This window comes from Rhodnius prolixus, unplaced genomic scaffold (assembly GCF_049639745.1).
Source record: "Rhodnius prolixus isolate KJV_2025 unplaced genomic scaffold, Rpr scaffold_2, whole genome shotgun sequence".
Lineage (NCBI taxonomy): Eukaryota > Metazoa > Arthropoda > Insecta > Hemiptera > Reduviidae > Rhodnius > Rhodnius prolixus.
Window position 1 is genome coordinate 52,147,600 of NW_027411592.1, and position 26,581 is coordinate 52,174,180.

The following is a 26,581-nucleotide window of genomic DNA, read 5'->3' on the forward strand; positions in this document are numbered from 1 at the left end:
TGTGATATAATTTCATTGGTTTTTGTATTATATTACGTATAATGTTTACAATTCTGCATTTTCTTTTTTCTTTGATAAAAAAAAGAATAATTACAATTGAGGTTGCTTTCGTTTTGATTTGCTTCATTTCAACTTTGTTAATTAAAAAAAAGAATTGTTTTCATTGTTCTTTAAGATACAGTAAATTTGGAGAATGTTAAGCTGTGTGTAGCTCAGTAAGGATGATAAGAAAACTTAAATCATTTTTTTTTATTACCATAGAAAACGAATTCTCTCCGATTGGTAAAGTAGTATTAAGTAAATTTAAAAACAGCCATCCAATCATTATTTTTAGTTTTACTATACGAGGGTCGTTTGAAAAGTCCGTGCAAAGTCAGAGAGATAGCACTACTGGCGCGTATCGAGGTTATGTTTAGTTAGTAGCATCTCTTGGAAGAACACACACCAAGTTTCAGCCAGATCGGTCTATTTCTTTGTGTTTGGCATTCGTTTGAATCGAGGAAGTCGAGTGATTTTCAAATCGTGTGAAGTGTTGCAAGGACGGTTTGCAGCTGTTCCAGAAGAATCCGCAGGACTTTAAGCGTCGTTTCGTCACTGTGGCTGAAACATGGATACATCACCTACACTCCTGAGACCAAAGAACAATCTAAACAATGGGTTACCAAGGGGAGAATCTGCGCCAAAAAAGGCGAAGACCGTTCCTTCGGCCGGAAAGATTATGGCGACTGTCTTTTGGGATTCGCAAGGAATAATCCTCATCGACTATCTGGAAAAGGGTAAAACTATTACAGGTGCATATTATTCATCGTTATTGGACCGTTTGAAAAACCGAGCTGCAAGAAAAACGCCCACGATTGGCCCACAAAAAAGTCCTTTTCCATCAAGACAACGCACCAGCTCACACCTCAGCAGTTGTGGTCGCAAAATTAATAAAAATAGGGTTCCAACTCGTTTCACATCCCCCCTATTCTCCAGACTTGGCTCCCTCGGACTACTATTTGTTCCCCAATATGAAGAAATGGCTGGTGGGAAAAAGATTTTATTCAAACGAGGAGGTGATTGCAGAAACGAATGGCTATTTTTCAGACTTGGACAAATCCTATTATTCGGAAGGGATCAACAAACTAGAGCAGCGTTGGACGAAGTGTATAAGCCTAAAAGGAGACTATGTTGAAAAATAAAAAAGGTTTACCCCAAAAAATTAAGTAGTTTTTATTTTTGCACGGACTTTTCAAACGACCCTCGTAAATTAGTTATCGATAATGCCGATTAGATGATAACCACATGTTTCTGAACTAAAGATGACAATGGTCTTTCCTGAGAATAGTCTCAGCAAATTAGAATGAAATGGGCATTGGATTATTTTCCTATCGAATGCATTGATCAAATTTTAATTATTTTTTTCTTCTTCTTTATAGACTCATTGATCTTGCTATCGACACCTATAGGCGTGCCATCGAGCTTCAGCCAAATTTTCCAGATGCTTATTGCAACCTTGCTAATGCACTCAAAGAAAAAGGACAGGTTTGTTATGTGCTGCTAAAAAAGTACTGATTTTTGTTTTTATCACAGAAAAAAAAAATATGTATATAAGGAAACGAATAGTCAGCAATAACCTGAGAAAGTTTTACAAACGGTGCTCCACATTTCGGATACCATGGTCCTCATTATGCACAGAGTTTCTTAGAGAACTAATCTGAATCGCTCTTTTGACAAAAAAAAAATAAATTAGGTTAGCTTGTTAAAATGATATAATTGTTGGTAGTTTTTCAAAACATTCTTAGGAGATTCAATAAGGTTATAATTTATGTAGATAGAATTGTCTCATCATTACAAAGTTCACTTGCATTCTTTTAATAAATGAAATAAAGTATTCTCAAAACTTGTAGTTCATAGTTAATATACGTCGATTTATAACTTACACAGCTCTTCAACTCCTGACATGGTATCCAACAAGGGCACATGGGTATCCGAAATGTGGACTTTTTTTGACCATTGCCGAACATTTTTCCTTCAAAGCCTGGCAATTATGTTTAAGATTATTTATAAGTAGAAGAGATTATTAGGCTGAAGATTGCCTTACTTAGTAAAGAAAGATAGCCATATGGTGTCAACTAGAAAGACAAAAGGCCCTACCCCAAAAATTGACAGAAAGGATGAGTAGTGTGAGAAATCGAATCTGGAAAGTAGCATTGGTGGCATTGTTGTAAATATGAAGATGTTACCCTTAGAAGCAGTGTCAGAGCACGCAGAACCGTCTAAATGGTTGGATAAGGGTAGCCCTCGACACGATAGTTTCTCCAGGAGTAAGAGAATTAGATGGATTAACATTTTCATCAACAGCGAATACATGGACCAGAGACATTCAAGGATCAGCTGCCTATGGAGCTCAACAGAGGCTACAGAGTCTAACTACCTCTCCTGAGCTCTCTTGAGCCTCCGAACAAATTTATTTAACTACTCTTTTTTTTCACAATTTGATCTGTTTTTTGTATTTTTATAGGTTACTGAGGCCGAAGAATGTTACAACACAGCACTTCGTCTATGTCCATCACATGCGGATTCTCTCAACAATTTGGCTAACATTAAACGAGAGCAGGGCTACATTGAAGAGGCCACCAGGCTTTACCTGAAAGCTTTAGAAGTGTGTAATATTATTGTGGATTAAAATAATTGTAGTAACTATGTGTACAATCTTTTATTGTTAACCAGTATAAGATGTTGTTATGTCGATGAAATAAGTTAATTTCAGTGTTGCTATTAGGGCTAGGCAAGCGTTCTGACAAATATTTTAGCTCTGATTATTATAAAACAAAAATTTTATTAAAGTTTCATAAAATAAAAGATTAATATGAAACGAAAACAATTTCAAGTCTGATGCCGCATCATTAGAATAGTTGTATTTATCTTTCATTTTTGGGGCTTTTAATATTTTTTACATCAGATATTACTTTTGTATCGGTTTAAGAAAAGTAATTTGAGATTCAGGCAAAATGACTAAACGATGTTTCATTCTTTAAACATATAATTAGGGCCATAAGTGCCGCTTCAGCTAATAATGAAGGCAGAGAGGAAGGCTCTATTTCTACTCAAGCCACGCTGGTCTGATTCTACCAATTCAATATCCTGGGCTCCTTTTCCTTAGGTTCAGCAGTTCTGAACTTTCTCCTTAAGAAATAACTTTCAGATTAATTAGGCTTGTCTCTCTCGACTGTAAATTGCCATCTACGGGACATGTCGAAGCACTTTCACATCAACTGACGCTCTCGCTAGACGCCCTTGACTTTAAGTCTGTAAAAACTCTACTTCAATTTCAGAGGGTTTTTCGTTTTTTTAAACGAATTATTAATTTCAACATTCAAATTATATTCTTCCCAACTAAAATGCGAATACTCTGTTTTGGCTAAAATATATTACTCTTTGTTTATTCAAAAAAGAGTTTAACTTCTATAACGAAAGGTCGCACACGTCTTGTCAAATATTCATGCTCTGTACAAACTTGAAAATTTAAATTTTATGGAGGATTTATCTTATTGTTTTCCATGAGCAGGGCATTATTAAATTGAAGGGGTACCTTTTCGGAATGGTTCTATGTTCTGCAAACGCTTACACCTGCCGTTGTTAATTACATAACGTTTTTAAATCTCTTCGTTAAAGTACAAATCGTCTCTCTAGGTATTTCCCGAGTTTGCAGCAGCACATTCGAACTTAGCTTCAGTTCTTCAACAACAAGGTAAACTTAATGAAGCGCTTATGCATTACAAAGAAGCAATCCGGATTCAGCCTACTTTCGCCGATGCCTATTCCAATATGGGCAATACACTTAAAGAAATGCAAGATATCCAGGGAGCATTGCAATGCTACACAAGAGCCATACAGATCAATCCTGCATTCGCCGATGCACATTCTAATCTAGCATCTATACATAAGGTAAAATTAAAGTTAATTATTTTTCTTTTACCATTTTTAAATAAATTCTGATAGTATTTATATTTTGATTTTGAATGATCCTAGGATTCTGGCAACATTCCGGAAGCTATCCAGTCATATCGTACTGCGTTGAAATTGAAACCTGATTTTCCGGATGCATATTGCAATTTAGCTCACTGTCTTCAAATTGTTTGCGATTGGACGGATTATGAAGCACGTATGAAGAAATTAGTGAGTATTGTGGCAGAACAACTTGAGAAAAACAGACTGCCATCAGTACATCCTCATCATTCAATGCTTTATCCACTATCCCACGAATTCAGAAAGGCCATTGCAGCAAGACATGCTAATCTCTGCTTAGAAAAGGTTAACGAAGACTTTCTTTTTGAAGTACACAAACGTAAAATATATAAATTGTTTTTAAACATCATACTTTTTCTTGTAGATACACGTTTTACACAAACCTCCATACAAATATCCAAAGGAGATGCATAGTCGTCTTCGTATTGGATATGTTTCATCGGACTTTGGAAATCATCCAACATCACATTTGATGCAATCCGTGCCAGGCTTGCATAACAGAGCTAGTGTGGAAATTTTCTGTTATGCCCTAAGCGCAGATGATGGAACCACATTCAGAGCAAAAATACAAAGAGAATCAGAACATTTCATTGATTTATCACAGGTAATTAATCTTTATTATTCCTCTTAATTGTTGTGAAAGTTTCGGTCAAAATTTGAAAAAGAGGAAAGTAAAAATTCAATGTTTTGAACAGTTTCTCTGTTACAATTTCAGCAAGAGATTATTTACAAAACAGATGTAAATTTATTTCAATATGTTCCAGTGATCGGAAAATTAATTTATTTATATGTAATTTAAGGTACCGTGCAATGGAAAAGCTGCAGACAGAATTAACGCTGATGGAATTCATATTCTTGTTAACATGAATGGTTATACAAAAGGGGCACGTAATGAAATATTTGCCCTCAGACCTGCACCTATTCAGGTATATTTAGTAACAGACTTATTTTTAATGTAGGCAAAACTGTCGTGAGATAAATCATTAAAAGATATTTTTCGGTTACCATGGATATTTTTTTTTTCAAAGGTAATGTGGCTTGGCTACCCAGGCACTAGTGGAGCATCATTTATGGACTACCTGATCACTGATGCAGTCACTTCACCATTGGAATTAGCTCATCAGTACAGTGAAAAATTAGCATTTATGCCGCACACCTACTTTATTGGTGATCATAAACAAATGTTTCCACATCTTAAAGAGAGGTTAATTCTGACAGATAAGGTACATAAAAGGCTTCAAAAAACTTTTTAATCCAGTAAATTTAGTGGTAGATTTAATCATTGCTATTATTTTGCGTTTTTCGCTGGTTAGATTTTTTTTTATTATCATTTAATATTATTTACAGCAGAACAATAAATCAGAATTGGCAGATAATGTTGCTGTAATAAATGCAACAGATTTGTCCCCAATGATAGAAAATACAGATGTAAAAGAAATCCGAGAAGTGGTTGTCCCGGTGACGGACACTAAAACAAGCAGACCTGTAGAAATATCTTTAAAAGTTGCACAGCTTCCAACTACAACTCCCATCGAGGTATATTCCGTTTGTTTTTATGGGTAAATTCTATGTGTTTTTTTTATTTTACTAACAAATTTATCAATTAGTTGGTGTAAAACACTAAAATTAATTAAAATAAGTTTAGGATCACGGCTGGCTTCGGTATTCCTTAGTGTGGACAAAGTAAATCTATATTTTAGGGTCATTTACATGGCAAATTGATTATGGATGCAGGAAAACACTTCTTTTTATCTTTTTTTTTTACAATCGGCAGAGTCTAAGCGTTTACTGAAGAGTAATTTTTAAGCATCAGCAATTTTTTGAGAGATCCTGCAGCTATAAAGCACAGCTAAAGAACTAAAGATTAAGGGGATGATAAAAGATGAAATGTTTATGTTACAGTCGACTTAGTAGTAATAATACTCATTTTCTTCATTTAAATGGTTATTTATTTATTTATTTATTTTTTATTCATTATATTATTTATTATCGTTTTTTTTGCCTTCATTATTCATTTTTCAAGTGAATTTGTTCTTACGTTGACAATTGGCACAGATTAGTGACTCCTTCAAGGCTATTTTAAAACAAGCAAGTAGGAGTGATGAATAAACGTACGCTGAATGTCTGTGAACATTTTCATTGAATTCCTTTTCCTTAAATCTTTTACTCAAACATTCCCCAAAACCACGATTAAACTTATTTGTTCTAATTCTAATTCCCCGATGACACTTCTCAAATAGCTTCGCTTCACTTCTTAAATCAAAGCAGCCGCCGACTTGTCAAACTAATATTGCCATCTAAATATCGCTCATTTCTAGCAATAAGATTTCCAGCTTGTCCGGCATTTCTCCTTCTTTCAGTGTCAGATAATCATATCAAGCGCTGTTAACGTAGCGTTGTTCAGTTTACAAGGGAAGAGTTAATGAACGTTTACATCATAAATGCATTATGAAAATTTCTACATTGCAACTTTGTTCCAAGCAGATGCATTCTTTTCTTTTTTTTTCATTAGTGTAAACTATATTTGTTTTGGTCGTTACTTATTTTTTTTATTTTTAATTGTTCATATCACATTACAGACGATGATTGCATCAGGACAAATCCAGACTTCAGTGAACGGTGTTGTAGTTCAGAATGGTTTAGCAACCAATCAAACAAATAACAAAGCTGCTACCGGAGAAGAAGTACCTCAGACTATTGTCATCACTACCCGGCAACAATATGGACTTCCAGATGATGCAGTTGTCTATTGTAATTTTAATCAGTTATACAAGATAGATCCACACACACTGCAAATGTGGGTTAATGTAAGTAAACGTGATTAAATTTCCCAAGATTATTTACCTCGTACACATGCTTTACAGTTTAAAACCAAAATTAAAAAAAAAAATAAAAACTTATTTGATAGATTCTCAAAGCTGTTCCGAATTCAGTGATGTGGTTGCTGAGGTTTCCTGCAGTAGGTGAGGCGCATCTTCAAGCTGCAGCTTCAGCAATGGGATTACCGCCAGGCAGAATTATTTTCAGTAATGTAGCAGCTAAGGAAGAACATGTACGACGTGGTCAGTTAGCTGACGTCTGTTTAGATACTCCCCTTTGCAACGGTCATACAACCAGCATGGATGTATTATGGACTGGTACTCCAGTTGTTACACTTCCTGGTATGATAAATTCTGTTTTGTTGGTTAAAATTCATTTGTAAAAATGAAATTTTAATTAAATTATCGAATTCACAGGAGAAACACTGGCTTCAAGAGTAGCAGCATCTCAGTTGGCCACATTAGGCTGTCATGAATTAATTGCACGAACAAGGCATGAATATCAAGAAATTGCGATTAGATTAGGCACAGACAGAGAGTAGTGAGTAGATCTTTGTTTACCATTCTTTCAGTTTTTCAATTCAAAATATTTAATGTTTTGAAATATTATTGCCATCATTCACACATTAAGAACAACTCCCAGTGTTTGTTGAGTGAAGGAAGTGGTTAATTGCACTCCTGATTGATACTTTTAAACTAAGCATACTCATCCCCTGACCCCAAAAGTGATCTTATATGCAATTTTCATTGCATATAAGATAAACTCTCAAAAAAGTGTCGGTTTTACTAAAATCGGTTTAACAGAAATACGGTTTCATATAATGGTTTTTCTTTTTACAATTCCCTTCAGAAACCACTGCATGATTTTTCTGAAATTTGTCTTGTTACTAAACAAATATTTCAAAGTGTGCCTGCCAGAAAAATTTGATATATTTATGGTTTGTAGTCAATCGTGTAATCGACCTACTCCATTTTCATAACTCTTAATAAATTGTGGGATATCTCAGATAGAATGTTAAACACTCACAGAATCTAATTAAATTAACTTATTACAATTTTTAATCTTGGTGTTTAGTAAAGTTTCCTTATTTACCCCTTTAGCCTGAAAGCTATGCGCGCAGAAGTATGGCGTGCTCGGTCTGAGAGTCCGCTGTTCAACTGCCGAACATACGCCGAAGGACTAGAAGATTTGTACGGATTAATGTGGGCCAGATACGCGTCTGGAGAAAAGCCAGCCCACATAGCCGCCTCATCCAATCAGCAGCCAGCCACCAAATGAACCATATGTCCATCATATTTTGTCTTTTCTCGCCATAAATTTTATTCTTTTAATGAATATAATAGTTTTCATATATATTTTACAAGGAGAACTTATAATGCGTTCACGAATAATTTTCGCGCTGCAACATTTTTAAAATCATTTCTTTGTTTCTTGTTTTCATTATTAGTTTTGTCATTTTTATCATGTTTGCTTTTCTATTTTTTAAACAACGATTATTACTGAAGTTTCAAAAACTAAAATATTAACATTTAGATGCACAAAACAATTTTTTATGAGGATAAATTTGAGATAAGAATGAATTGTCCTATTACAAAACTTTGAGAATCTCAAATATTATCCTCTTCTTGATTTTATTAACAAAAAAAAGCGTATATTTTTATTTATTATTATTATTTTACATTTGCGCGTTGTATGTGAATTGTAAATGAAAAGAAAGACTGTCCAAGATGATTTATTCATATTTCTTCATTTTTTTTACTAGATATTATTTTTTTGAATAAAATTTGTTCGCGAAGGTGGAAACAACATTGTGGTATGAAGATATGAGAACGATTATTTGCCGTATACGGGCTTACAGCTGCAATCGGCACTTATTCCTCAACATTATGAGGTCTATTTCCTTCCTCCCAAAAAATAATATTATTTGGAATATTTCTTCATCATTTTATATAATAAACAATTACATTTAATAAAATTTGTAAAAAAAAAAAAGAAAAAGTATATATTTCGAATTCAGCTCATTAGACAATTTATTTTGTATACAATTTAGATGTTAGGTTTGTTATTTTTTACTGCTAAATGTAGTTCGTAAAGTGAAAGAAGGAAGAAATGTCTTCAGTGTGAATACATTTCCAAAAGGCTTAAGTGTCTTGTTCTCCAGTTACTTTTTGTGATGATATTCATTTTGTAAAGTAATGGGTGCAGTATCATTGTAAAGGTAATATAAAAAACAAAAAGATAAGTATTTTTTAAGTAAGTGGATCTCGCAATGTTAACAGTGTAAATAATTAAAAGGAATACATATTTATTTCTTGCAATTTATTATGATAGTGTTATATTTCTTAAATTTGTTTTATATATATATAAACATAAAAAATTATTTATATATATATAATAAAGGGTTATCTTTAATTGATGACATGATTGATTACAATGGATTTATATTATGTATGTTTTTAATTATCCTTCATCAATAAGCATTTGTTAATTTATTGCCAAAGCTTTACCTGTAAGTGTGCGTACGTTAAGTATAATCTCTTTAAGTTAATGAAAGCTCTGTAATTTAATGACTGTCTCCATTAAACTCATATTCAACTTCAAAATATGTTTGTTTTCTTTTCCAGTTTGCCTTTCAGAAAGAATAAATATATTGAATTTTTAGTTAGTTAACTGCCATTAACTTATATACATATACAGGGTGTTTCAGGGTTAAGTGTCCTAACTGAAAATATGAATTTAGGACCTCAAAACAAGGAAAAAAATTCCTATGAATGTGTGCCCGATAACGCTTTGTTTATGAGATATAAATGATTTTAGAACGAATGATAAATTGATTGTATAACTGCTAAAATCACCTTGTGTCTCTAACTGCACATACCAATATTGACATTTTACGGAACAATACCATCTGGAATTTGCACTGTGGACTTTCTAAATAATAACTCTTTCTCAATAACATTTATCAGTTTGACGCTTTTACAGAGTTTGCATAATTATGTATCGCGTCTATTCTAACAGTGAATTTGCCGATATGGTGTTTGTGTATGGTTTTTGCAATGCTGCCCGTCGTGAATATTCCGTGCGATTTCCGAATAAAAGATTACCATACAGGACTATCTTTAAGTTCACATTTCAACAAAGGAACTGTCTTAGAGGAACTGGCACATTTAATTTAATGCCTCGTGCTTATGGAGCTCTTGCCCCTTTATGAAATGAAAGGAGTGCGACAATATTACAATATTATGATGATAATCCGTCTGCCAGTGTACGAAGAGCTGCAGCTGAAGTACATATTACGCCACCTACAGTAAGGAGAACTCTCTCTGCAGATGGACGTCACTCGTAGCATTATCAACGGGTACAGTCATTTATTACCTCAAGAATTTTGTCGAAGAAATTTTTCCGATTGGTATTTAAATCAAGTTGATTTTAACCCACAATTTTCGCGACTAATTCTCTGGACGGATAAAGCTACACTCACAAGAAATGTTCAAGCAAAAACATTATCATCACTGGCTGATATTCTCATGGAATTCGTGAGCATCATTTTCAGTATGAGTTTCAGTGTTAAGTTTGGTTACGGGTATTAGACAATATTTTAATTGGTCCGCATTTCTTACCATTCAGGCTCAATGTCCGCATTGAGAATCTTTAGACGTGAATATCTCATAATCAAAGCATTAACGGGCATACTTCATAAGAAATTTTTTTCTTATTTTGTAAATAAATATTTTCAGTTAGGACTCTTAACCTTGAAACACCCTGTATATAATAAATAAATAAATATGTATATGAGTGGGCTTAAAAGAAGTGGAGAGGAGATGTGATATTGGCAACTGCTTAGATAATGCTTGCAAATTAAACCGAGAGCTACTAAGTTACCCTTGTGTTGTAAAAAGTGCTATTCATTTTAAATAAATAAATGTAAGTAAAGCTATTAATTTAAAACTTAAAAAATAATCCGTTGGAATGTATTTTAGGTTGTTTAATTAATTCAATTTATTAGTATTAGGCCATTTAACAGGCCACACACGTGGAATGTTAAAATCCACATTCTCATGCAAAGGCAGTGTCGCCATAATTGAAATAATATAGAAATGAAATATGAAAAAAATAAAATAAAATATTTTCAATACCAAGGACTCACAACTATATAATACCTAATTATTGAAAGCTACTAAAGACTAATGAGGTTAGAAGGTGTTGTCTGCTCATGTAATCCCCATGCTTATAAACTCAAAAAGTAGTTGTTTTATCATCTGCACTAAAATATGAACTCCAAGTTGAGCTAGACTCTTGAAGATCAGCGATTGAATGCAAGCAGAACATTGGATTCATTAACGTCATCTTTTTCGAAGTTAATTAAAATAGCTCTTACAACCTTTTTAAACCAGTCACTCCTGTGCTCCTGTAGTTCAATGACGAAATTAGATAGGAATCAAGAATACAATCCTCATCTTTGATTAAAAAAGAAACCTTTATTGGGACATTTAAACAAAATTTATCACAAGATTTACTTACAATAGTATTATACTTTACATATATTCTTATAAATATTTGTAAATATCCTATTAATTCTTTAAAATCACATATTTAACATATAAACTCTTCAGTCAAAATATAAAAATTTTAGGGATACATATAAATAATATATTAGCATATTCTGGAATATTTCCTCCTAATACTCACTAATTCCTATCAACATCAACACTGTTCAACGATTTTATGAAGTTATATCATCTGCCGAATAAAAATGCTAAAAAATTAACTTAGCTAAGAAATAAAACAATATTTTTTTTATCTTAAAAATATCTTTATCAAGAAAATATCTAGTTTCCATAATTTTTAATTTTAAAGAATACAATTCTTAATGATGTAAACCATTAAAAATTAAGAGCTCAGAAGTTCAGTAAATCTTGACAATGTACATGAACATAACAATGATCTCACTGAAGGAAGATATATTTGGTTAAGATCTTCAATTACAAAAAGTATATGTAAACGTAAGTTGTCGTTTACTGCTCAGACAGTGCTCCCAAATTTCTCATTTCATTCGCTAGGGCAACAATTTGTTTCTCTTTCAACAAAATTCAATCTTCTTAATTAAACTCAATTAGTTATTCAGATATATGTTATACTTTTTCTTTTTGTTGCAGAAATAATCATGCGTATATTTTACTTAATCTCTTAAATGACAATCAAGAGTTAGCCAAGATCTGATAGCATTTTCGTATGCAATCTTAATGAACATAAGTGCCTAGGTAGGCATTACATGCAGGACAGAAGTGTTCAACTTTTGTAGAAGGGCACATACAGAACGGAAGACAGGCACACAAACTGCAAACTCTAAAAAAGAAAAAAGTAATGTTTGTGAATATTAACTTATAGGTAGTAATATTTGATAGTAATCAATTCAATTAGGTAAGTATTAAATAAGAGTCTACAATTTTACCGATGTCAGCGTACTATTTCACTTGGCCTGCTTAACGTGGAACAAGCATGCTAGTGGATGAAATGACCGCCGTAAAAACTTTTACTGAGTATTCAACACTTCCTGGTAGTGGAACAAAACCCAAATATAAACTAATTGAAATTTGAAAAAGTCAGTATTGTGCTTGTTCTGATTTCTGAAGTAATAATCTGATGAACTTGTCTTGAATTCTACCTTTACTGTTCAAAACTTCAGCTTTATTCAGTTTAGTTCTGGGAAGATAATGCTCAGCTTCACACATAAGACTAAAGGTAAATTGAACTTCTTTTAGGCCAACCATCTTAGAACAGATTATTCAAAGAATAATAGTGAGGGGACCGTCTTGAGAGTGTAACAATGAGCAGAAGTTTGCCTGTGGTTTCGCTAAAACTGAACAAATCAACTACTCGTATCTCTGTAGACCTTATGTGTATTGTATGACAGTTTTGGATGCCAGTCTTGTTGCTTTTGTGTTGTTAGGCTTGTATACCCGCAGCGAGTCTAAAATCCTTAAGTCGTAATTGGTTTGATTTTGGGTAAAAAATAATTATTTCTTTAAAGTTAAATTGGGATGAGGCATTTTTTGTTAATTCCAAACGCAAGGAATATAACTGACCAGATCAACAATGGGCAGAAAGATGCTTTTCTACGGCTGATTATAATTATAAATTATCAAATTAATTTTAAATTATATACACTCTTACATAGATCCGAGTAGCAGTAGGCAACATACGTATTTTATAAGCTTATTTTTCGTGTTTGTTCTGGTTGCAATACTCTTCTGACAGGAGGGGCATGTGGTCTTAAGCGACTTCGGACCCACTGGTAGCATGCCTACTAAAAACCAAAGGATTAACTTAATATCTTCATAATCATCGGAAAGACATGTGAAATTAGGCGAGTTACAGTTAAAAACAAAACAAAACACTCACCTATAGGTCGCTGAGGAAGTACAGCAACACCTACGTTCTCCTGCACAGGATATGGACGTGGAACTAGAATCAAGTAAATTGCCTAGTAACTTTTTCGTTTTTTCTTAAAAAGAAACTGATAAAATAAAATTAATTTAATAAATTACCAGGATGTGGATTGCTAGAGGGAACTGCTTGACGGAGATAAGGCTGTTCTGTTGAAGAAAAAAAAATCATAATAACTTTTTAAAAAGAGTCATTAACAATTCTGTTCGACAGTTACTACTGATTAAAAAGCGAAAAATTAGTAAAGAATAATCTCCATGCAACATTCATGGAAATACAACCATTTATGATATTAAGGTACTGTACAGGGAAAATCTAAGATGTTAAGGAATATGAAGAAGGAATACGACGAAATGTTAAATATCCTGGAATACCTTGTGAGGAGTGAAACGGAACAGCAGGATATAAACCTGAAAAAACACAAATGAGAAAAACATATTACTAACTTAGAAAAGTAAGAAGGTTCAGGTTTCCCCAATTAAGTCACCCAATAATAAATGCAAAGGGTTCCGCCACTAAGTTTATTATTTGTCACCCAAAATTCAAATTAAGGATCGCCAGCGAATCCTAACGGATGCGCTAATATATTAAAAGCCTACTTTCCTCCAGCGCATAAATTCAATCCAACACACACTGATGATTGTAAAGTAGCAGTAGTGACAGCATCAGTAACAAAGTATTTGGGCATCTGCAAGAGGCCTTAAATATAAGTTCACTTTATTGCTACAACCCCTTAAATTATTGCAGTAGAGATTTAGAGGAATGGACAAAAAATGACGGATCGAAGTGTGTGGCACATGGCAGACCTGACTTCTTCTTGGGTGACAAAACAAAAAAGTTGGCGAAAATTAAGGACATTTTCATCCCAAATGTTAGGAATGCCGTCCCGCGTACAGATTGAAAAATTAAACACAAATGGAAACTCAATGCGAGTAATACATCTTGAATAGTGGGCAACCGTGATGGATAAACAAGGATTACTTTTCATTAAATATAATCCACTTATATTTAGAAGTGGATCTAAAAGGTTTCCTTCAAATTACAAAATTGTAACTTATATAAACAAAATTTAGTGATGCTGAAAATGAGACCTCACAAAAGAGTGAATAGGGAAAGGTTGTTTGAAAGAATTAATATCTTTAACAATAACTTTCCTGTTATGTTAAACAGGAGAAAAAAATTTGTCAGTGATAATGCTGGAAAAAATAGTTCAAAACTGGGACTAAATTTAACCTAAATTACTGTAATATCTATAAATTACCAATATGTGATAAATTTCCTCCGACTGCCTCATCATAACTTGGAGGAGCACTAGGCGTAACATTTAACAGTGGCCCACCAATATTTGAGCTGATATCTCCAGATTTTTCCATTTATCTTCCTTGAAGCAAGCGTAAGAATTTAATTTCATAATTATTAAGTTATTGAAGCTCAATAATGCAGTCGACATGACTCACAAACGCTAAAGTTATCATACCTATTTTATAATAAGGAAACGGCGAATAAGACAAAATATACCAATTTTTTTGAAAAGAATTTCACTAATTCCCGAGTGCAAGACCAGTTACTTAACAACCACTTTAATTACCAAATAATACACAAAATTACACTATTGCCCAACTGATTACATTCTACTGTTGGTAAGCAACTAGCACGACAAAAGTTGAGGTTACTATAGCGAGTTTTTTCAATCTACCAAAATAAGTATGGTTATCTTTTTTTTAAGTTTGTGGCATTTCAGACTGATGAGGTGGGGATGAACCGGGTATTAACAGCTTCACCAAACTAGAGATGGGCAAACTCGTTCATTTTAGTGAACTAAATCACTCCGGAACGCTCCTTTTTAAGATCCGTTCCTTAACTCGTTCACCTGTAGTTAGGTTTCATTATTCGCATATTTGTAAGATGCCAATCGCCGTGGGTTTTAAACAAATTGTCGCCTACCTCTCTGTCAGTAAATGTACAAGTGTAGTGCGTTGTAAACATTAATTGAGGTAGAAATGCTTAATCATTGTGAACAAAATTATACTTTTTTCAAGAAATGTGAATACAGAATGGTTTAAGTTGGTTGCTATGTACTTGAACTGCTTTATAAAAGATTTACTTAAACAGAAAATTGCTCCGATTTCTGCATTCTTACACAAGTTGTGAATTTAGTCAAAATTATTAAGCAGCATATTTTATAAATTTCCGGTGCTTTCATCCAAAGCCTTTTCTCTCCCTTTGCCGGCTTACAGCCCAGTAATGCTCAGCTTTCATGTGAAATGATGACCTTTACGGTCCCTACTATACATCCAGCATTACATTGGTGAATATTACATGGCTATCAACCATTCCATTCTGGAGAGTGTAGAAGTCAAGGAAATCTACTTTACCACTCTGTCTATCCGAGATTGTTCTTCAGGTAATATTATCTATTAATGCGTTCTAAGAATTACAACAAAAAACTTAAACCTTTTTTCTTTTAAATAATCTTTCCCTTATAATCTGAATAAATAATGTTTAAATTTTTGTAAAATTTGATTGAAAAATTACAATTTTATTGAAAAATGGTAATGTTAAAGGCATACAACGACATTTTTCTTTTTAAATATATTCACCCAATTGAAAATATTATTTTGTATTCTTGGAAAGAATTCATTTAAGTTCTTATTTATTTAAATTTAATATCAACACTGTATCTTTAATCATTAAATAAAAATTATTCACCCAAATTGAACTTATTTTAACAATGTTTTTGTTTTTTAATAAAATAAAAAGAAAAAAAATGTTTACAAAACCATATTTTTTTACTAAAATTTCATGGAAAACGTTTCAATTTCATTTTTAAAAAAGTAGCATTTGAAATATTAGAAAATTATATTTTATATTTTTAAATGAATGAACACATTGATAATTGACCCGCGTACTGCAAAACTCGATCAACTCCATAAAAGTTCAAAAATTAAAAAATTAGTTCTAAAAAAATCCCTCAGAGAGCGTAAAATATCAGAAGAGTTAAAAAAATAAAAATTAGTTCCAAAAAAGTACCTCAGAGGGCACGAAAGATAGAAAAGTTCAAAAATAAATTAGTTCTAAAAAAATCCCTCAGAGGGCACGAAAGATAGAAAAGTTCAAAAATAAATTAGTTCTTAAAAAATCCCTCAGAGGGCACGAAAGATAGAAAAATTCAAAAATAAATTAATTCCAAAAAAATCCCTCAGAGGGCACGAAAGATAGAAAAGTTCAAAAATAAATTAGTTCTAAAAAAATCCCTCAGAGGGCACGAAAGATAGAAAAGTTCAAAAATAAATTAGTTCTAAAAAAATCCCTCAGAGGGCACGAAAGATAGAAAAGTTCAAAAATAAATTAGTTCTTAAAAAATCCCTCAGAGGGCACGAAAGATAGAAAAATTCAAAAATAAATTAATTCCAAAAAAATCCCTCAGAGGGCACGAAAGATAGAAAAGTTCAAAAATAAATTAGTTCTAAAAAAATCCCTCAGAGGGCACGAAAGATAGAAAAGTTCAAAAATAAATTAGTTCTAAAAAAATCCCTCAGAGGGCACGAAAGATAGAAAAGTTCAAAAATAAATTAGTTCCAAAAAAATCCGTCAAAGAGCGCCACTTATCAGGAAGATTAGTTTAAAAGTAGTACAAATTTTTGCCACCAGACAGTACTGCTGTTAACCTCTATTTTATAAGTCATTAAAAAATTATATTCAGTACGACCTAAGAGACCAAGAGGGGTGTATCGCTTGTCGCTCGTCATTCCAAATATATCTTCTAGTTTAACATCTGTTACCCTTAGACCTAGTCTAGTGCTACATTTCTATCATCAAACATGGAAATATGCATACACAGCATATGCCTGTCTTGTCTAACATTTTAAACCAATTAAAACTATTCGCCCCACCGTCCCACCCTGGAACTTCATTCAGCTATATAGCCTGGATCTACTTGTGCACACTCGACAAGGAAGATTCATTTTTTGCATTTTTTCAACAGGAAACAATTTATTTCAGCTCACTTCCGGTATCATTAATTAACACTTACCTAATGCCATCTAATTATTATAATACCTTGGTTTAAAAAAAAACAGAGAAAGAGTAATTAAAAGAAATGACGAAAATTAATGACAAATCAACTTTAGTTAATGATGTCTCTCCCAGGAAGCGGTACAATCACTTTTTATATTAGTATTTTTCCAAAACCATTCTAGTTACAAAATAACCCTTTTTGGGAAGACAATAAAAACTCAAATAGTTAACTTAGTTCAAATATTCACAAACGTAATTACTTTTAGAAAATGACTTTACAAATGTTAAGCTCGACTAAAAATAAGTTGTATCTTCAAGTTGTTTATATTATTAAAGAGATTAAAAGAAAAAATAAACACAATATTATTATTTAATTTTTTTTTTATTTTTTAAAAATTATACACTTTTTATAATATTTTTTTTTTTAATTTTTACAATTTAAACAGATTAAAAAACCAAAATATGTAGAATAAACACTTATCTTTAATCAGTAATGCCTGCTGATTATGTAGACCATTGCAACGCAAAGAATTTATAGACAATTAAAAAAATTTACAAAAAAAATGTTTGAAGCATACACTTATTTAAGTTCAGGTAAAACTGGCAGAATCACCCTTAAGTTGATAATTTTTTAGGCACCCATTAATTGTCGTTTAAAATCCATAAACAAACAATGTTAAGACAAAATTCCAGATCTGGTTCCATGAGTATGCTGTGACAGGAAATTAAAAATTACAATCAAATTAATCTTACCTTTGAATCTGTTCAACATAATGTATTTCCAAAATTTCAGTTATTTAGCAGTTGCAAAATATACAAATTTATTATTTGGAAGTTAATAATTGCAACAAATGAAACTTCAATTGACTGTGCTACTTAATCAAACTTCTAATTTATATTGTTACATGTTTGAAGTAAAGTAATGTATATACATATTTTACAAATACGCATATACATATTTTATTTAATAAAACACTATTCTCTCAATGGTTTAAAATTAATCTTCTTAACCAATATTAAATGATCATCAACTAGGGATTGTACAATCGTAGATTAATTAGGAATTTTAAGAATTATTAAATTTGAAATAATTATATTTGAATTATTATTTTGAAAATTATAAAATATTAGATAAGGTCATCCATCAGAAGTCCTTATTTTTGTAATTCTAAATCAGTAAAAATTTTAGAATGCAACCGATACTACTTATAACAAAAAATTTTGCTTTTAAATAATAATTACTACTTCATTGTTCTGTTTATTTTCAACCTATCTGTACTTCAATACTTAACATACGCACATATCAAAGTTACTTAAGCAGGTAACATAAAAATGGTAATAAGTAAATATTTTATATGGATAAAAACAAATTATACATACCCATGCGATCTAGCGGGAGAACTGAGTACTACTTACTCCTGAGTAGTTATCGATCTTGTCAGTAGAGCGCTCTTAACAGCAGTTTTTGTTGCCTTTTTAAGTTGGAATTGTTAACCCTGCAATTAAATAATATGCAAACTGTCACTAATTGAATTTACTTTGTTTAAATACTCAATTTATATTTATAAGTACTTTAGACATTATAAAGAAACCCATAAACAATTGTAATTATATAAATAATAATATTGTTAATTGTTTTTGGTGACTGATTCATTAATCCAGAAAGAAGAAAGAATAATTAATGCCAATTTCATTCATTATATTTTTATTTTTGCCGAGCTTTCGACCTAGGGGCTAGGTCAACTTCGAAACATATTGTACAGTAAAATATTGCCCACAGTTTTATATTCTTGAAAAATTATACAGAATTAACATGCACATTTGATGTTTAATTTTTTGTTAAAAGAAGGTATTAATTTGATGGAAAATTAAAACTTTTTTTTCAGATACAAAGGGAAAGATTAAATTACATGAACAAAAGTTTTAGTTAATACTTGCTATGAATTAAACAATAGTTATGACTGACCTGAAGAAAAGTTCCACAGATGGAGTAAAGGTTGATCCTCTTGTTTAGTTTATTATCGGAAAAGATTGGATGCGAATAACCTCACATTTTACGCACGTGCTGCTGGAAGTACAAAGAGACCCTTATAAAAATTATTTCGTGTCAAAACTAAAAAAGCTAAGAGTAAAAACACAGGATAAAAGAAAAAAATACTAGATAATTCGAATTGAATTCATACTATTGTAATACTATAACAAAGTTTATACGTAACACTTTGAACGTACTTTGTTTAGTGCATTTGTAGTACTTTAAAATTCTAAAGTAGGATTTGTATTTCACACGCAGGGGAGGGCGCGAATTGAAGCAAAAAGCTAAGAATTAACAATACGACAGACTCATCGCCAAAAACAAAACACTCAGAGGTAAAAAACACAATTCCAACTGCAAATCTATCCAGCTAAAAAAACATCAGCCTTTATCATACCTAACAATGAAACACAAAAATATGTATACATGAATTCCACCGCACCTAACCTGAGAGCACCCTTCTAAGCCACAAAGCCGAAGTCCATATTTAAATTTAAAAGAAAAAACCGTTTTACTACCAACATTTTGAATAAATTACGATTACAGGCAATAATTGCCCAAATCAAGACTAAAACTATTACCCGAACAATATATTTGTCACTTTTACTAACATCGGAAAAGAGACACACAAATTATATACCTTTTCAAGAAACTAGGCCTCCTCAGCATTTGAACCCACAACAAAGTGAGAACAGTATGTCTAATCCAATATTTATATTTACTATATTTAGTTTAATATAATATTTACCGGAGTGCTGCTGGATATAATGAATATACAGAGGTAATAATTTCAAATGTAATCTGAACGTTAGTAGGCAAAGCGTTAGGAAGATCCTTAGATGAAAGCACTGGATATTAGAAAAGAATACTAGATTAATAATTTTAATTTAATTCATTTTAACTACGTACTTGCATGCCTCAATCCATAAATCTAATCCAATAATGTACAACATCACTTAATCAGATAAATTTATATGTGCAACAGAATATATCAATAAATTTGATAAAACTGTCGTTATTTGTCATTCATACTTAATTTACATTTACTCAAGAAACGTTGAGCTTGCTTTATTATCTGACCCTACAGTAGGTTACATAAAAGAAAATCGAAACTTTTAGGTTAGGTTACCTTCAGTGGAAGGTTAAAAGCTGGTTTTTTCCAAGCCAATTAGAAAAAGTCAATTATTATTAATAGCTAAATTTTTTTATATTTTTATTGAACAAATATAGTAATCAAAACAAAAATGATGTACATTTAATTGGAATAATATCTTTTGTAATATAAAGTTCAATTTATAAAAATTGATATTTATTTAATTTATCGTTGAATTAAGAAAGAAGAAGGAGAAAAGGAACAATCGAAGAAATTTAGATGATAACATACTTACGGTAGGCGATTTTAAAGGCAAGACAAGGTGAAGAATTCCTTGAAGCATTAGAACTTAAAAGAATATAATAAAGCCACTTTCTGTACATCATTGAACTAGTACAAACTCGATTGTTACTGGCTGCCGGTCGAACATAATGTGTTGTACAAACATCTAATTTAAAATGCACTTTGAACTTAGTAATGTAGAACCTGATGGCTATAAAGTTATAAACAAATCTTAGATCATTGTGATAGTAAAATGAGATACAATATGCATCTGACAGGTTAAGCTTTTAGAATTTTTTTTTGTTGATCTCAAATTATTAGTAACATTTTTTTTTAAGAAGTCGAATATTGTTTTTATCTTGCTTGGACATTTTTAGATTTGTTAATCGTAAGGGTTTTTCTAACATGTTTGAGCACGTTTCTTTGTACTTTTACTTCATCCGAGTTATTTTGATATCTCTCAATTGTTTTTGAAATTCAAGTGCGATGCTTTTAATACATATATCCCACATTGAAATCTGAAAATTTTATGAATGGCCGAATTACTACCTAATAGACGTTACTGTCGTTTCCGTGAAAAGAAAAAGAATAAAGCGAAGATGGTAACTGACTTTTTTTTCTGTATTGTACTGACCATTATCTAGCAGCCTGCTTTATTGTTGCAATTTTTGTGTTCCAGAATAGTGATGATGCTGTTGATTTCAAAGTAAACAGATTTATACAGGATGTTAATAAGTATAGAGAAAAAACTAAGGTACAAAGTTACGTTATTGCTATGTGATTGTTTCTTAAAAAAGGTTTCTGTATATTAATTGAAGTTAATACATATATTTCAGAAAAAGAAAGAACTGAAAGAATTGAATGTTGAAGAAGACAGTATTACAGTATGTAATTTGTGGTAAACTTTTTTGATAGCCTAAGAAAAGAACATAATTACCAGATATGAACCGTATTTGAATGATTCATATTGATAAAGAAAAAGCGGCGTTGCGTCTGTTTTTGCTGATTGCGTGACTGATGCATCACTCTTTTCTTGTATATTTACTTTTTGATTTTATCTTTACTTTCTACATATCTTCACTTTCCATTCATGCCAACTATCGCAATTTAAATAAAAATAATTTATAAGCTTAAACAAGGTAATCTTTATACGTAAATCATATATAAAATATTTTCTATTCCTTTGTCCATCTCTGCGGTTTTTTGCCTTTGTGTCCTGGCTGCAGTCTTATTTTCAACATCATATTCTCTGCCAAACAGTGGTGATTAGCAGAAAACAGACATACGAGTTAAATTCTGCAGCAGTTGTGCACTGAACTTTCGAAAAACAGCCAACCTGATAGGCCTTTGCAAATAAATGGAATTGGGTACTTTTACCCTCAAGTACTGCTCTCACGCTTTTCCCTCAGCCGTAGCACCTGAATTGCAAAATAATATAATCGTCATCTTCTTTTTTTTTTGTAATTAATTAGAATTTGAATTAAAGCTTACTCGAAATTTTTCTATCACTCTTCCGAAAAATGTCCATAGGTTCAATACAAATTTCGCTTGAAATCCAAGCGGCACAAGAATTTATGATAAAACTTGAGCTAAAAAGGTGATGAAATTCGTATTTAATGTACTTAAAAACTGATTTATTTAAATATAATATTCTTTGTAACTAAAATTTCATTTTTCAGATTAAAAAAGGATTGTATAAAAGTGCAGTTCTTAGTCATGCCGGCATTAAGGGTAAATTGAAATAACAATTTGTATTAATAAATTAAGCAATATAAATATCAGTCATTCTTGAAAAATTAATGGTATGTCGGCCGTTTAATGGTGAACAAAACTAAACAACAATAATGTCACTTTATATTTCAAGATATTAGTATTTGTATAACAAAAAGTTGGTGTTTACCCTAAAACGGCCGATAGCAATTAATTTTTTTGGAAGAATTAAGTTCAAAAGCCAATGCACTTCAACCCTTTTATAAATATTAATATTTTCTGTCATTTAAGGCTTGTTTAGCGGAAGTACTCGCGCCCGTTTGAAGGGAGATCTCATTGACCTTTCTAAAAAACATAAATCGTCTAAGAAAAAACAAATTTCTGAAATATTACTTCTGGAAAGCAAGGAGCCAAGGTTGTTCTAATTAACTTCATAAATTTTGTTTTTCTAGTTATTTCTGAACTGCATTATTAACGAAAAGAATTTATTATAATAATTATATTTGAACTTTTAGAGAATCAATCAAATTACAAAAAACAGTGGAAGAAACAGATTCTATCTTAAGTAAATCACCACAGATACTGCCTCTTAATTTAAATGAAGCACATGCTGGTATAAATTATTTAGAAACTTCATCCGTTGAAAATAAAAATCCAGAACAAATTACGCAAGGTAATAGAATGCTTTATTTGGATCCACAATGCTTCATTATATCGTTAAAAGAGGGTGAAAGTAGATTAGCTAAATTTTTTTCAAGGGCAATTGAGGAAAATATTTATTTGGTATAAAAGATTTATTTAATTTATAAAATTTAGATTCAGATTATGTTGACACTTATGTGAACAAGCTGGAACCATACCTAAATTGAAAGTTGAGTCCAGGTTTGACCCATTTTAAGAATTTAAAAGTCAACTAATAGTCGTTACTCTGTCGTAATTCAATTCATCATATTATATGGTGGTCCACTTAATTGAAATAAGGCCTAATTAATGACAAAGTGGTCAGGTTACCTTTGAATTTTTAGTGATCATCGCCAGATTGAGGATTTGTTCATTCCATTTTTGTTTGACCTCTATTGAATGTGAGGTAAAAGTGATAGGAGACTGAGGAACTTTTCTGTGATCATATGTTAACTTATTTAATCTTAGCAAATGCATTGCACGATATAGCCAATTTAAGGTTTTAATTAACATTTATTAGATAGTCCAACTGTTAAAAATAGATTGATATTTTTTCTATTTTCTCTAAATTTTTTAAATCTAGAAGAAATTACAATATTTATTTTTCCTACAATATTTAGAGTTATTTATTTAATTTAATAATATTTTTGAGTTACATGAGAAATGTAAACCGTTTCTGTCTTGTAGTAAACTCAGCTTTTTTGGTGGATGATCAAATTTTCTTCAAGAATTTCATGAACTAACATCTTAAAATAGATGGAAATCAGAAATGCTTAGCATTAAGAAACTGGGTTGATTAAAATAAACGTTATCCAAAGTAACTGCACTTGAAGAGAAACAAAATTATTAATTTCTTAAATTTTTTTTCAGTGGTTAGGAGACAAGATGAACTTACTCCCAGTAAGAGGTAGGCATATTAATTAAACATTCATTTTATTATGTTATCATTTCATGTATTAATATTTGTATAATTAATTAGAGGTAATCAACTGATTGAAGAAAATCTGAATCCTGGTGGATTTTTCTTGGAGTCGGAAAATGCATTCATGAATATCGCAGTCACTGATGCTTCTAAAAATAATTCAAAGAATGATAACTGTAAACTTTTACTGGATGAGGAACCTCCTAAAAAAATGGAAGATTTTTTTGGTAACATTTCTCATTTATCAAACATACCTTTTTGATGATTTGAATTATTTTTGAAAAAAATTCACTTTTAAGAGTTTTGAGAGACATTATTTGTTATGACTTTTGCCGAGATAAAAATTCATGCGGCAAACTATATTATACGTACAGGTGCCATAGGGAGGTTTCACAGTACCTCTCGAAATTAAGTTGTCTGAGGCAAGACATCTAGAAATTAGATTGTCTAGAAATTAGGGAACGTATATCCAAATGCAATTCTTGGTTACTATGCAGCAACCAAATCTTTCTTGAATGATGACTAGATGTCTGTTAGAATTTATGTTAGAGTCGCTTCCATTTCTCTAAGCATTTGAAGTTGCTGACATGGTTGTTTCAGGCCCAACTTTAGACTTCGGTGGAGCACTAACTAACTCGTTAGGAAATCTGCCAGCAAGGCGAATCCTGTGTAAAACAAGCTTCTGACCTTTTCCATTTGAATATACTCAGATTAATCTTCATCTACCTCATTCCTGAGAGGTTAGTCCAGAGCTTAGGAAAGAGTCTTCTTCCTTCTACCTCAGTTCCTCCTGTAAAGATTCCTGGAATGAACCAATGTCACAAAGTCTTGTCGGAGTTTCCTTCTTTCATTTAGGTCAACATGCCGCGATAACCAAAAAGGTGAAATTATATTCCTTGAGATTTCTAAGGTATTTCCTAACCATTTTCGACTTTGACATGTCAACCCTGCGCTTTAATGTCGGCCTGGATAAGATTACTATTAGAATATTATATCCCCAATTCTCCCAGAGGTCCTATCGTTTGCCTGGTGCTTAGCTTCGAATAAAAATTCCTAAAGAAGCTGCTCTTTTCAGTCATTTCGTCTCTCAAAGAACTAAGCCAGTATTAAAATGATAACCGTCTTCTATTTCATAATTCAAATGCGCACTAACTTTCTTAGACCAACTTAAAAATAAAAAAAAAGGTATATAATATTCTGTTAAGTAATTGTAGCTTGTGCATTTTTTTCCCCAGATTTACTGAGAAAATCCTCCGAGAAGAACAATAGATCAACTTTTCAATCAATCATTACATCTGTTTCTACCCCAACATTGGTACATCAACATAGTTTTAAAATAGATAGCCCTAAAATTAGGCGACAATCTCACAAGTCTCATGCACAACCAGAAGATTATATTTTTAAATTTAATTCACAGAGAAATGAATGGTCTAATCAATTTGATTTTACAGAAAATAATGAGGAAAAATTTGATTTGTCTCCGAAATTTTACAAATCAAATAGCCCACCAAAATTCAAAAACTTTTCTGTTAAATTCCCTTGTTTTTTTTCTGATGATTTGATGTCTACAAAATTACTGGATATTAATAAACCAATTCCTCAGCCATCTGAGCAAATTTCTTCAATATATGAGCATGGGCTAAAGGAATCTTCAAGCTTTCGTAAGAAACATTTGCTTTTGAATTATAATGCAAGAATGAAAACTTTTCTACCTGCAAGGAAATTTGAGAATGAAGAAACTAAATTTCTGATCCCCAAAGAGAAAAAAAAAATTGAGAACAAATTTAAGGTAAGTATAATTTCATTGAGCGTATGTCCTTAAATCTGCATTTCATATTGATTATTTTGTGTTTTGATTTTGCAGGAACAATTTTATCAAAGAAAGAGAAGTATATACAAGAAAGAACGTGATGTATTCATTAAGAAACATTCACTACTACGTTCTAACAGTCGTTACAATACTAGTTTTAAATTTTCTCCTCATAAGTATTGTTAACTTTGCTATGTCCAATTGTTTTTAGTCATCATTTGCTCTTGGCTTTTGCTTTAACAACTAGCAAGCACCTGATTTTTAGTTCACGAGTTGATTTTAAGTATTTATAAACCATTATTGAAAGTGCATAAATGCTTTTGAAACACACTTTTCTTATATTTCGTTTTCCTTCATTATTAAGTTCAATTAACACTGAATTATTTTTGAATGAAGATTCTATTAAAAAATTATTCATATTTTGAGAACTTGTTATTTTGTATTTATTTATTTTTTGAGAATGTATAAATTATCACTTTTGCTAAAATATTTTCTTATCGATTAAAAGACTGAAAAGATTATTTGAGAGAGGAATCGTGATGAATGTCAAATAAACAAGTTAATCAGTCAATGGATTTTTAGTTTTACATTAAATCTCCTGTTTCACGCTTCTAGTTGTGAAGTTCTCCAGAAAATCACTTGTTTGTGCTTTTCTCGTTGAGAAAATTCCGGAAATGCATAAAGCTTTTGTAAAATGCATAAAACTTTTAAAATGCTGTTCAGAGAAACCATTAATTCTAATTCCCATTGATGATT

The 26,581-nt window shown here is 31.5% G+C and overlaps 3 protein-coding genes and 1 long non-coding RNA gene across 16 annotated transcripts in view; 2 read left to right on the top strand and 2 right to left on the bottom strand.

The window, feature by feature from the left end:
• sxc (O-linked N-acetylglucosamine (GlcNAc) transferase sxc) overlaps nucleotides 1-8,829 on the top strand; it is a 163,722-nt gene extending 154,893 nt beyond the window's left edge. For 2 of the 4 annotated variants that reach the window (XM_074119918.1, XM_074119920.1), the window contains 12 exons: nucleotides 1,419-1,524; nucleotides 2,504-2,644; nucleotides 3,676-3,930; nucleotides 4,015-4,296; nucleotides 4,376-4,615; nucleotides 4,812-4,937; nucleotides 5,040-5,234; nucleotides 5,359-5,547; nucleotides 6,591-6,818; nucleotides 6,920-7,172; nucleotides 7,248-7,371; nucleotides 7,932-8,829. In XM_074119918.1, the coding sequence (XP_073976019.1) occupies nucleotides 1,419-1,524; nucleotides 2,504-2,644; nucleotides 3,676-3,930; nucleotides 4,015-4,296; nucleotides 4,376-4,615; nucleotides 4,812-4,937; nucleotides 5,040-5,234; nucleotides 5,359-5,547; nucleotides 6,591-6,818; nucleotides 6,920-7,172; nucleotides 7,248-7,371; nucleotides 7,932-8,109 (2,317 nt within the window). In that variant the 3' untranslated portion in view covers nucleotides 8,110-8,829. The remainder of the gene's footprint in view (nucleotides 1-1,418; nucleotides 1,525-2,503; nucleotides 2,645-3,675; nucleotides 3,931-4,014; nucleotides 4,297-4,375; nucleotides 4,616-4,811; nucleotides 4,938-5,039; nucleotides 5,235-5,358; nucleotides 5,548-6,590; nucleotides 6,819-6,919; nucleotides 7,173-7,247; nucleotides 7,372-7,931) is intronic. The other 2 variants (XM_074119919.1, XM_074119921.1) reach the window with 1 other exon arrangement.
• Nucleotides 8,830-11,286: 2,457 nt separating this feature from the next.
• Nucleotides 11,287-15,046, bottom strand: LOC141449954 (lipopolysaccharide-induced tumor necrosis factor-alpha factor homolog). 7 transcript variants are annotated; one of them, XR_012455785.1, is made up of 8 exons: nucleotides 14,756-15,041; nucleotides 14,540-14,659; nucleotides 13,653-13,688; nucleotides 13,380-13,427; nucleotides 13,234-13,296; nucleotides 13,006-13,138; nucleotides 11,996-12,177; nucleotides 11,287-11,960 (listed from the first exon to the last, which is right to left on the bottom strand). XR_012455785.1 is itself a non-coding variant. In XM_074119932.1 (7 exons), the coding sequence occupies exons 2-7, from the start codon at nucleotides 14,649-14,651 to the stop codon at nucleotides 12,072-12,074; spliced, it is 498 nt and encodes a 165-aa protein (XP_073976033.1). In that variant the 5' UTR covers nucleotides 14,652-14,655; nucleotides 14,756-15,046; the 3' UTR covers nucleotides 11,287-12,071. The 7 variants fall into 7 exon arrangements, 6 of the variants coding, with proteins under 6 accessions (XP_073976033.1, XP_073976034.1, XP_073976032.1 ...); XM_074119932.1 differs by having other exon boundaries at nucleotides 11,287-12,177; nucleotides 14,540-14,655; nucleotides 14,756-15,046; XM_074119933.1 differs by having other exon boundaries at nucleotides 11,287-12,177; nucleotides 13,006-13,135; nucleotides 14,756-15,044.
• Nucleotides 15,047-17,658: 2,612 nt separating this feature from the next.
• Nucleotides 17,659-20,858, bottom strand: LOC141449956 (uncharacterized). Of its 3 annotated transcripts, none has more exons than XR_012455786.1 (4): nucleotides 20,716-20,858; nucleotides 19,262-19,363; nucleotides 18,676-18,791; nucleotides 17,659-18,007 (listed from the first exon to the last, which is right to left on the bottom strand). It is a non-coding gene; the product is annotated as an uncharacterized lncRNA (long non-coding RNA). The 3 variants fall into 3 exon arrangements; XR_012455788.1 differs by having other exon boundaries at nucleotides 19,262-19,360; nucleotides 20,716-20,857; XR_012455787.1 differs by lacking the exon at nucleotides 20,716-20,858 and adding an exon at nucleotides 20,237-20,452.
• Nucleotides 20,859-20,949: 91 nt separating this feature from the next.
• LOC141449950 (uncharacterized) lies at nucleotides 20,950-26,396 on the top strand. Of its 2 annotated transcripts, XM_074119925.1 has the most exons (11): nucleotides 20,950-21,090; nucleotides 21,185-21,304; nucleotides 21,382-21,456; nucleotides 21,539-21,586; nucleotides 22,382-22,433; nucleotides 22,704-22,827; nucleotides 22,928-23,085; nucleotides 23,964-24,000; nucleotides 24,073-24,242; nucleotides 25,251-25,804; nucleotides 25,880-26,396. In XM_074119925.1, exons 2-11 carry the CDS (start codon nucleotides 21,236-21,238, stop codon nucleotides 26,009-26,011), a joined length of 1,419 nt encoding a protein of 472 aa, XP_073976026.1. In that variant the 5' UTR covers nucleotides 20,950-21,090; nucleotides 21,185-21,235; the 3' UTR covers nucleotides 26,012-26,396. The 2 variants fall into 2 exon arrangements, with proteins under 2 accessions (XP_073976026.1, XP_073976025.1); XM_074119924.1 differs by having other exon boundaries at nucleotides 21,050-21,304.
• The last annotated feature ends 185 nt before the right edge of the window (nucleotides 26,397-26,581 follow it).